Source organism: Osmia bicornis, chromosome 6 (assembly GCF_907164935.1).
Source record: "Osmia bicornis bicornis chromosome 6, iOsmBic2.1, whole genome shotgun sequence".
NCBI lineage: Eukaryota > Metazoa > Arthropoda > Insecta > Hymenoptera > Megachilidae > Osmia > Osmia bicornis.
In genome coordinates, this window is record NC_060221.1 from 8949029 (window position 1) to 8961240 (window position 12212).

A 12212-nucleotide genomic window follows, 5' to 3' on the forward strand; every position below is an offset into this window, starting at 1 on the left:
GGTTAACTTGAAAAATCACATTATTAGTGTATCGCTAATGTTCATCTGTTCATCGAGAAGTATAAATAAGTATGTCTCATAAACATCGAATTGTTGAGCGTCAATACAATATCCTGCTTATCATTTTCCAACAATTCGTATATTAAATACAGGCTAATTATCCTATGTAAAATATATTGCCAGTAATTTGATATTATCTGTTTCAAGAACATATGTATTTCTAAATTGCATCTCAAAAATCGTATAGTAGTTATATATTTAGTTAGAACCTTGGAAATTCGATATTTTTCATTTCTAACAAGAATTATCATTTTTTAGGGACTAAACGATAACATTAGTCGTAAGGGGAGGTTTTGGTTTGAAAATTTCAATAATTAATTTCATTTTTTTTTTCATTATACCTTTCGATAAATAAAATACCAAAACTTTAATTAAATTTTTATTCTTTCGAGGGTTTGTTCGTCGTTAAAAACTTTGATGTTTCTAACCATAATCTCCTCTTAAGATTTTATGAATTGCAACTTTTAAATTAGTATAAATATTAATAAATGCAAAGGAAAGAAGAGAAAGAATGTTTCTCGCTGAGGATGTTCAAATATGCGCTACACTTCATAATCTCGTTTCATTCAAAATAAAATCGAGCTAAGCAAATTTTTTTAAAGAAATTTGATGCATAAAACGTGCACGAAAAACGAACACAACCGGTTGAAAGTATCTCATTTTCTAATTATCATTGTAGAAAGCAACGAAACCGTCTATTCAAAGATATACTTTAACTACTAGCTCGCACTTTGAATGTAGCATAATTAGATGTAAACAGTCAACTTAATCAATCTGATCAACTTAAAGAAAACCAACAATGATCCTAGTGGTAGGAAAGGACTAGAGCACCCGAAGAGAAAGGCACGGATGAATGAAAGATAACTAAGCGGCATGACACGATGAAAAAGTATCGAATGTCTTAATAAAAATGTATACGCGCTTTCAATATTAATGTTAATATTACCCCTATTATGTATACATTTTATCAAAACACTCTGTACTCTACACTCTATACTCTATACCAGGGGTAGTCAACCTTTTTATACCTATCGCTCACTCTTGTATCTCTGTTAGTAATAAAATTTTCTAATTGCCTACTGGTTCCGTTGTAATGGTCAGGGCCGGCCCTGGGCCTGGGGCACCCCATGGTCTATGGCTCCCATAAGACGATTTTGCGTCCAAGAATGCAAGAAAAGTAATATTTACTTGAATATTAATCGATGTAAATGCAAATCTAAATTAGTTATACAAGCTTCAATGTTAATTTTATAAATTTTATTTGAGGTACTTTTTTTTGTCATACATGTGAAGGGGCCCAAAATCTCAGGGCCGGCTCTGGTAATGGTGATTTATAAAGTAGGGAAGTAACTTTACTTGTAGTAAAGGAAATAAGGAAGTAGTAATGGAAGTAAAATTTTCATTTTAATGTTTTTAAAAAGTCAATTAAATTTAAAAAAGGGAACAAAACCCCTACCGCCCAACATGCTGGAACGCCCACTAGTGGGCGGTAGAGACCAGGTTGACTACCACTGCTCTATACTCTATAGAAAGAAACGAACGAAAGAAGGAGCATAATGAACAAGTCACAATGTATCGTTTAAAAAAGAATCGATCAAGCATTCCGCGCTTTTCTCGAATCGAGCACGGCAAAGTCCGACGTCCGATTATCCTCCACATCGCGTATACACCGTATTTTCTCGTCAGTCGTACTTCATTGCTTTCGTTCTGCCGTTGTGTTTCTCGTGGCTGCCACTTTGCAGAGTTTTTCATATTGTCGGACGTTGCCAGGAAAGATCAGACAATCTTTTTGTTTCTTTTTTTTTTTCTTTTCAAAAACACGCAAACTCATCGCGAAACATCGTTTCTAGGAGGGCGTCAGAACAGCCTCTCTCTTTCAACACTTTCGTTGTCACCATCAAATCCGTATGTGTATTTTCAAAAACTTGTTAACAACGATCCATTTTTATAAACCAAAAAACATTTCGATAAACGTGCTGTAAGTAAGTACGTGACAGTTAAAGTGTTAAAAGGATAGAAGCGATAGAGGACGGTTTCAGTCTGTTCAATTTGTTTCATTTCTTCCTTTCTTTCTTTTTAAAGTGATACGCGAATAGCGATAGAGAAGGAGTTATACGGCAAAGTCCGACAGTAGCAGGTATATTCGTGTGTGTGTGACCAAAGTTTCGCCGGCTTTGTTCAACGATGGTGGTTCAATGCGCGCTGTCGGACATTGCCTGTAACATAGCGACACGAAATCCGTCAGAAAGTTACCCCGCCAATGAGAGGGAGAATGATACTGAACGTTATTATTGGGTATAATTATTTACAACACGCCGCAATTGTCTGCAATACTTTCGTAATCGCGTGTCGTAATTGAAAGAAAGAATTTTATTGCAGCCAACTGCGTAAATCATAATAAGAAGGATTACGATGTGGTAAAAGTGATAGGCGCATCGATATGGTAGCAAACTGCTGTTTTTTCCCCCAATGAAAATCGACGATGAATAACCAACAAAATAAGCCGAGGAACATCGAACAATCTATATGTGAAATGAAGAAACATTAAATTGAATAGAGAAAGATCACACACGCACACACACACACTAGTGATGTGCGGCTCGACCAATGTGTCGGGTTCCCGACTATTCGGGTGGGTTCGGAAAACATCGGGCAGGCTCGGGCGGGTGTCCGATACATGCGTGCAGTCGGGTAGCCCGACTGTTTCGGGTTAGGTCGGATAAAGTCGGGCAGATTCGGACAAGCTCCTGCGGGCCGCGGCCTAATTCTTATGTACTTGTTAATACTTGCAATAAGCATGTGCAAAAGCTATTTTATGTGGAATTTTGGAATAAGATAATTTTTATGTGGAAAAATAATACTTGTAACGAATTTATTTAAAATTAATTTCATTCCATGTCACCTGTATGTTCATGTTATACAAAATAGATTTTGAACGTGCTTATTGCAAGCATTAACAAGTACTTACATGAGAGTTGGTTCGCGGACCACCGCCCCCGGGAGCTCGTCCGAATCTGCCCGACTTTATCCGACCTAACCCGAAATAGTCGGCATGTATCGGACACCCGCCCGAGCTCGTCCGATTTTTTCCGAGCCTGGCCGAGTTTGTAATATCGGGTACCCACACATCCCCTAACACACACACATCGACTAGTACGTTCTATCTACTATCCGTAGGTGATTATTAAAGTGATTATTAAAAAAAAGAATTTAATTCATTGCAACGTGCTTACGAAAACGATCAACACTTTTCATTGTTCCGTAGAACCTCGTATTCTTTTTAACCTGCATGTATTTTTTGTAAAAAGATAAGCAAGCATTCCAGGACCGCAGTGATTTTGCAAATAGAACATGGAATTTCAATTTCATCGACGAATCGTTAAAAGCATTTGGACGACACGTTATTGATTTGAACGGAAGAAACTTTTCCATATCCGATGTCTTCACTGTCTCGATTGAAATAGCCTCAATTTATAAGCACTTATCGTGCTTTGTAATTATTCATTGAACAGTGTTTTTTGGTTTAGTAATTGATAGCAATTTAGTAATTTAGCAATTATAATGCGGAGCACGGAAAGAAAAAAATCGATGCTTTCACGGGAATTTTTCTTCCACGAGCTGACTCTATTTGTTGCAATGTTTGTGCCAAATCTGAATTCTGAATTCTGAATTCGGAATTCTGGCAAACACTTTTGCTGACGCGAAAGAAAACACGTACGATGATAATTCATTGAACGTTCCTATCCAGCAAATAACAAGTGGAAACTGTGCAAGTTTGTCGAGCAAACTTTTTTTTTCATTCGTGTGTTCCAAACTGTTTTAAAAATAACCTAATTCTTAACACAAAACACAAAAGCTTTGTATGAATATTACTTCATAATCGTAGTAGAATTAAAGCTAGAGAAACAAGCTAAACACAGTGACAATTTGTTTATTAAATTGTTGAATATTAATATTCCTGCCACGAATATTACGATAATAGAAAGTTTAATGTGCTTTCTCTCTATACAAAAGACAACAAAGAAAAGGAAAAAAAAATTGTTCACACTAGGCGTGCTTGGGTACATCGTGTCATTCTGCATGATTCAAATATTATAGTGAATTCTTTTTTTATTAACTATCGCACGACGATGTGAAAGAAAAAGTTATGCCGTGGCTAATCGACACCAAATCATTTCACATCAATCCCAAACAAGAACGATATCATTGGATGCACATTCTGTCAAATAACACTGAAAACGAGGCAGCAATTGTATTTAATGCATACACCTATACCATAGTAAAATAAAAGAAAATAAATGATCAGTGTGCTTAAAACAAAATATATGTATAATGTCTTATTGCTTCATTAAATATTACAGATTTCCTGTTTTTTCTCTCTTTTTTTTAAGGAAATTTTAATATGTTTAGGCGAATAGAATTGATAATTTAATTGATAACATTAATTGGAATGTTATTCAATAAATAAAAGTATACAGAATATACACATCATACTACGGTCTGACCAAACTCGGACATTACTACTTGTTTGCATCCAATGTGACCGCACTGACGTTCTAATATTTGTGCCTCTACTAGCCATGTGCGGATTATAGAAATTTAATCGCGATATTGTAGGCGTTTAGTGGAGGGGGAAGGCGGTGAGAGTCTCCCCGGAAGTCTTTAGCTCGGGTCGATGACCGCCAGGTGGCATGGCAGTGGGGGATTGGATCTGTTCTCTCGCTGGTGGTCCCCCGGCATGCGATTCGAATATATGAGTTCCGAAAAGCGGGGTTATAGGCGTCTGGGGCAGGGTTCGTCTGTCATCAGCTCCACTGGACGAGTTTGGCAGAAGATCACGAGACGAAACGCCTTTTTTTTGTTCCTTTTAAGCTGGATTTTCTGGTGGTTGCTGGTACAGATATCTTTGATCGATAAGGAAGGCAAAAGCTTTTCATTTGATAGAGCAACTACCAGAAAAGCTTTTGTCTTCCTTATAAATCGAAGATATTCGTACCAGAAACTACAGAAAAAGGCGTTTCGTCTCAGAATGGTCTGCCAGACATTCGTCAGTGGGGCTGACGAACAAAACGATCCCTGCCCCAAACGTCAATAACCCCGCTTTTCGGAACTCATACATGTCCGAATAGCATGCCGGGGGACCGCCAGCGAAAACAAACCAAAATCCCGCTGCCACCTGGCGGTCGCCGATCCGAGCTAAGCCTTCCCCCTCCACTAAACGCCTACAATATTAACTTTCCAGATGGCCCGAATTGTTTTTACTAGCTTTCATACTTATAAATGTTGGATGTGTATTTTGACTTATAGGTACAATCACTTGTACAACACCACCATTCCTAATTGATTATCGAAAAATGAAAGAATATCTCGTACACCAAAAATCAAAGCATACAATTTAATTATAAAAAAAAGAAAGAAGAAAAAAAATGATAATTCCTAGATCGAATCCGATCTGATCAATAAGTAATCATAAAGATATAAGAATAAAGTGTGTGAATAGAAAGAGAAGGATGCACAAAGGCAAAGGGCCCATACAAAGCGTTCTCTTTCTACATATTGCACTCTATTCTTTATTATTTCTATGTGAATAATCATACGGTCGCGCCTAATCTCTAGGCGCGCACACAATAAAGAAATTAAGACATCAAAAAAACCATACATACATATAATATAAATAAAATTGATATGGAAATTTCGTGATGAAACTTACGCTAGGTGTAGTATTGCCTTGATTCACATGCTGCGCCGGTGCATCGTCCTGGAAGTATTCGTCGTTCTGTGTTCCAGGCACGCTTTGAGCGAAGTCCAATAGACGACGATTAGGACTGTCCGGTGTAGTGGGTAGGTCGTTAGGCAAATTTGGGAAGCAGGACGAGGCACTGCGACGATGTCGTGAGAGACTGTAATGCTCATAGTTACGATAACAGCCTGGCCCGGTTTGGGCAGGACCACGTCCGCAAGCGGATTCTCCCTCGGTGCTGTTACCATCCACGCCGGACATATTGTGACCTGGAAACATGTTCCGCGTCCATCCTGTCTTTTATAATGCTACTTTTCTCATCAACCTTGACGCAAGGATCGTGGAAGATTCGCTCCAGGTCTCGACGATCAAAGTCTCCAATCGAAGTACTTTTTTTTTTCACTCTTTTTCTCTTTTTTCTTAAGCGATTGCCTTAATATAAGTACAATTAAAAATGGGAATTGTGCGTTGGCCTGGTCCGGCGTGGTAGGCTGGTCGTTAGGTGAATAAAGGAAAGTAGCAAGGACAAAACTGGCAAATTATAAACACTAATCAGCTTACCAAGTTTTATCTAATTTTATAATAGCTAGCTATCATTTGATACATTTTAAGATAGAAACATAAGATTTTGTATTGAAACTCTAGATAATAATGCGCCCTGTATATTTACGTTAATTGAAATTGAAATTAAAATTCTCTGAGTAGTTTCATTTTAAAAATGCATATAAGATACATACTTATTAATATTTTCAAAATATTCAAAATGAATATACAACACCAGTATAAATATCTTTGATTTAATGAAAGAAATAAAAAATATTGCTACAGGTATGTGAAATATGTATGTATCTTAAAGAAACGTTTGCTTAGCATCCACGCCGGACGTTTGACGATCTGGGAGGATGCTAGATGCCATTATGTGAAATTATTTGACATTACGATAAATTTATCAACTGATGGCGCAGGTTCGTTTGTAAAAACGATGATTGATCGTGTCAGATAGTGTGTTCGGTGTAATTACGTTAATTGGTTAACCTTGAATGATGCGGAGTCCTGAATCGGTCCGGCGTGGTAGGCTGCTTTCTTAGCTGTATCGAGGAAGTAGCAGAAGCGAGAATATTATGAAAAATTGCTCGTTACCATCCACGTCGGACGTAAAATCGTGAGCTAAAGGAGAGATAGATGTATGTATGTTGGTGTTTGTCAAATTAGTCTGTTGCCATCGGAACCTTGACACGATATCGGTAGAGCTTATCGTTAGCAATCTTGAAGGCAAAGTGTGCCGTGAAGTAGGTCCGGGTTACGGTGATTGATCATTTGTTTTTCAAAGTTAAATTTCGGTCTGTCCGGCGTGGTTGGTTGATCGTTAGGTAGACTGAGGAAGAAGCGGCAGGAAAATGAGGCACCGCAACGACGCGACGCCACGAGGGTCCGTAATAGTTATACAGTTAGGATAACAGCCTGACCTGGTCTGGGCAGGGCTGCGTCCGTACACGGATTCTCCCTCCTTGCTGTTACCATCCACGCCGGACATATCGTGACCTGAAAACAGGCTCGGTGTCCATTGTGTTTTTTTTTTCAATTATGTCAACGATGGCCATCGAGGTAATCTCTTACGGAGTGTGGTAACGCGTAATATCGTTGGAACCCGAACAAATCAAGCTGAAGGCACGTGTCACACGCGTGACACGTAAGAATCATTCGGTATTCTAAAAATGAAAAAGTATCTGTAATGATTTTATGATTGTGACAAACATGCTTCCCTCATTTCTTTGGGTTACAAAATATTATTACTTCCGGAGATTATCCTGATGCCTATCACTGAATTAGGCCATCAATTCATCAACCTTGACGCAGGATTAGCGCACACATGAAGAAGAAGAAGATGATGATGATGACGATGGTGAAGAAAAAGAAGAATATTAAGAATGTATATCAGATGGTTTACGATAATGTACATTGTGCTACGTGTTGAGTTTTGAAAAGTTTTCAATGTCGATAGCTTTAATGCGCTTGTGAACATGATTTAGTTATTTTCAATGAGACAGTTAATAAAAGTGAGAAACAGTGTTTCAATGTGTTTGTTGCGTAATTACCTTCCTCCTGGGCCAGTACTGATAAATTTATCGTTCTTGCGTCAGGGTTGATAAATTGTTAACTTTTTCGTTACGATTAAGAGAAAGCTGTAATTATGATTTGCTTATCGAACGTTAACGATTAAAAAGTAAATTTCATCCTTTCTAACTGGAACAAGAAAAAAAGAAAAAATCATTTTTCATTTTCCTGACATTTCATAAAAAAGTACAGGTTCCAGTTAGAAAAACGTAAGCTGTCAAATCTATACAGTAGTAACATTAACACGAAAATTACAAGAAGCTAAAGATAAAATGAGCCAGGTAGATACGATTAATTAGATGTAACAAAATTGTATCAAACTATCGCATAGTAGTAAGTGAGCAATTTGGAAGCATAAAGAGGAAAATAACATTAATGACGTTTAAAAAAAATGGATCATTTGATATGCAATATTCCGAGCAGAAACATACTTGTTTGTTATAGAAAAAATACAATACAAGTAGGTATGTTACCAGGACCGGCCCTGGACCTAGGCAAACTAGGCAGCCGCGGCAGCCGTCTAAGGGCCCCCAAGGTCCAGAGCCCCCATAAGACGATTTTCCGTCTAAGAATGTAATAAGATTAATGTTTACTTGAATATTAATCGACGTAAATGCAAATCTAAATTAGTTATACAAGCTTTAATGTTAATTTTATAAATTTTATTTGAGGTACTTTTTTTTATGTCATATATCTGAAGGGGCCCTTTTTCGGTTCTCGCCTCGGACCCCCGAAATCTCAGGGCCGGCTCTGTATGTTACAATACATAGACTGCCCTAAAAGTGGATACCGCGTGATTCTTGATGAAAAGATAAGGAAACAATGAAACTAATAAGTTGCTGTAAATGAAAAAATGTTATTTTTCCTAATTTTTTCATGAAGAATCACATGGTGTCCGCTTTTACATGTTATTCGACCGGACTCTGCATAGTATGTGTATGTATACCGCAGTTCACCAGAGTCCATAACTGCGACGCGCAGGTTGGAAGGTGGTGGGGGAACGCAGCGAGCTCTCCGCTAATCGCTTTCTACTTCGTTTGGGAGTATCGCCAATCAGGGCGAAGATGCGTACTAGAGATGCGCGAAGAACGAAAACTGGTCTTTTCGCAGTTATGAACTCTGGTGAACTGCGGTATATATTACGTATACCCTGCTTGTGGTCCGTCGCTTACCAGTATCGACGATGACATCGATGAGATCCATGCTTTTGGCGAAGGCGTCCCTCAGATTAATGTGATGAAAGGATACGATGCTGCCCTCTCTTTTAGCCCTCTCGAGAGCCTCCCGCCTCTTAAGGGCTTTCTCCCGTCTCATCTGATTCTTGTAGAACTCGGCAAAGTTGTTAACGATAATGGGAATGGGCAACGCGATTACCAGGACACCACATATACAACACACACTGCCGATCACCTTGCCGAGCGGGGTCGTGGGGTAGATGTCGCCGTATCCGACGGTGGTCATTGTGATGCCCGCCCACCAGAATGTTTCAGGAATGCTTATGAATTTGGTCCCGGGCTCCTCCTTTTCAGCGAAGTAAGCGAGACTCGAGAATATGAGGACGCCCATCGCCAGGAAGAGCATCAGCAGGCCCAGCTCCTTATACGAATTACGTAATGTGAAGCCAAGGCTCTGCAGCCCGGTCGAGTGGCGGGCCAGCTTCAGGATCCTCAGGATCCGCATTATACGAAAGATTTGCACTACCCTGCGCACGTCCTGGAACTGGTCGGTCGCGTTCTTGTTCGTCTCGACCAGGAACAGAGATACGTAGTACGGCAGTATTGCCAACAGGTCGATCACGTTTAGACCGCCCTTGAAGAATTTCCACTTGTCCGGCGACGCACTGAACCTAAGCACGTACTCGAGTGTAAACCATGTGATGCATACTGCCTCCACCATGGCGAGCTGCGGATTGTCTTGAAAGTTCCCCTTCTCATCATTCACTTGCATACTAGGAATGGTGTTGAGAGTTAGTGCGATCGTCGAAAGCACAATAAAGAGTATTGATATCACAGCTATCACCTGGAAAAGCGACGGGATCAACCGGTCAAAACGGAATATCATCGTTCGACTCAATCCACCTACAACTGCGATGTGTAACCTTCATTTTTTCTCTAACCAATACCCTCGAATCTATACTAATTTCATTCTTCTTTCTCTTCTTCTTATTCTTCTTATTCTCGAAATAACCATAGTACGCACGAAAAGGAAGAAAGGAACGCTCTTCCATCGAGTCTCTTTCAGAATCTATTTCGAAAACCGACCATTTCCTATTTACCAACCTAACACAAATTCTCTGATAACAACGATGCGAAGAACCTCGTTTCAAAACGAACAAGAAAAACACCATCTTTTCACCATGTGACAGATATGAATATCAATTACAGAAAAATTCAACCACAAAGAGAAACAACTTTGCATTTAGCCTGCATATTTTTTTTTCTTGTATAAGCAACAATCACTACCAAAAAAAGGATAAATACCAAAAGCTCTCACGTTACGAAAGCGTTGAAAAAATAATATATATATATATATATATAATATATATACCAACAACATATTCGATCACTTGACAAAGCAATAAATATAGTTGTACGAAAAAATGTACAATATATGAAGCAAGCAACAATTTGCATACGTAAAGAAGCTTGTTCGAAAACTTTTGTTCAAGATACGATGCTCGAGACATCGTTTATAAATTAGAAGAGAAACAAAGTGCTATCTTCGGAGTGTTTGTCAATGAAACCTCCAAACGACTTTGGGACCAACGGTTGAAGCTTGAATGATAAGTTAAAAAGGAATGTAGGATTGTATATAATGCGGACCGCTATAACGTTCTAAAGCATTTCCTGCGAAACTGAGGACTTGAATGAAATACAAGTGAACAGAATCGCTGAAAACTGCCATAGAATCGTTTTAGTTACACAGATACTTGATTCATCATTGAGAATCTCGTCGTTTGAAGGCAGTCTGCCCGACGTCGCTCGACTTATACAAATTTGTACGTTGTTCGGCAAGCGTATTATTTCTTATTAGCGTATTATTGTTCATTTGGACCCTTCAAAACCCCGCTCCCTTTTGGTCCACCCTTAGGTAGTGCCCAATCATTTTATTATAAACGTCCTATAATAACCTAATCAGGCTACAGTGCAATCGCTACAAAGCGAAATCAATTCGTCGCTGTGTTAATTGCCATTTTTCATTTATATCTTTTTTTCTTTATTCTTTTTTAATAAATCAAAATAAATAGGCGCTCTTTTCGCATAGATATAGATAGATATTTATTTATATTGCAAGTAACACAGAAATACTAATTACACTCGGAAGTGAAATTATTTTAATTAATTTAGTTAATTGCGTGACTAGCATGAATCGTTAGGCATTCGAAGCGTTCATTTTACAAAAGTTAAATCATAATTGTATTTCCGAATAAAGGTTAACAAATGAAACACTATAAGTAATTTAATTTTAGAAATAAAATTATTTATCTTCCGACTGTAATTTTGGTTGCAAGTTGAAAAGCAAAAGGTGAAGAAGAAATGGAAGTGAACAAAGTGATAGATCCACAGTTTTTCATGCAAACAAACTGCAGGGTTTTTACAAAGGTCAAATATACGGATGTTAATTACGGTCCTTAATGATACATCTACTCGTTAATGCAAAAAAGTAATTGATCAAGCTTGCGTTGAAGCAAACTTGTCTAGAATATCTGCAAATGGTATTAATAAAAATTCTATGTTCGGCACTTTCTCAATTACGTATGTTATTTTATTTTCTTAATTAATCCATACTGGTTAACACTTCAAAGCGCGCATCATTTTCTATAAACAAAGCAAACGTAAATTAAGAATCATCAATTGAATCGTTCTTTACTTAAGTCAGGTTTAGCAAAAAAATTTCAAGCTGCAGATATAAAGCGACAAACTACGAAACTCGTTGCAAACAATTTTTCAATCTGTTCGTTGGAAAAAATGAATAATCACCAGTGCATGATTATTTTTCTACGAAAGATGGATTTACATTTCTTTCGGAATAATAATTAATAATTAATGAAATAAAATTTGAATTAGTTAATTATCGCATATGTAACATCGTAGGTCAGATTGAATTTCTGCTTTTTCCTAATCAAATAATTATTCTACAATTAGAGTTGAATCATTATCCGATGTTATCATCTTTGCATGCAGAAAATGACCTTCGACTTTACGCGTTAACTAGTACGTTCCATTTTTTTCTTTTAATGCCATCGTATCGAATCTTTGCGAATTTTTAGAAATTCTTTGGGTTCAAATTGAATTCT

General features: G+C 37.9%; 1 protein-coding gene across 12 annotated transcripts in view; it reads right to left on the reverse strand.

Annotated features, from left to right (window-relative positions):
- The window catches only part of LOC114880516 (potassium voltage-gated channel protein Shab), a 42000-nt gene that overhangs the window by 17732 nt on the left and 12056 nt on the right, over positions 1 to 12212 (reverse strand). For 11 of the 12 annotated variants that reach the window (XM_046286102.1, XM_046286095.1, XM_029196604.2 and 8 more), the window contains 2 exons: positions 9088 to 9934; positions 5771 to 6069 (listed from right to left, as the gene is read on the reverse strand). In XM_046286102.1, coding sequence (XP_046142058.1) covers positions 5771 to 6069; positions 9088 to 9934 — 1146 coding nt within the window. Of the gene's footprint in view, positions 1 to 5770; positions 6070 to 7266; positions 7343 to 9087; positions 9935 to 12212 lie in introns of all 12 variants that reach the window. The other variant, XM_046286103.1, reaches the window with a different exon arrangement.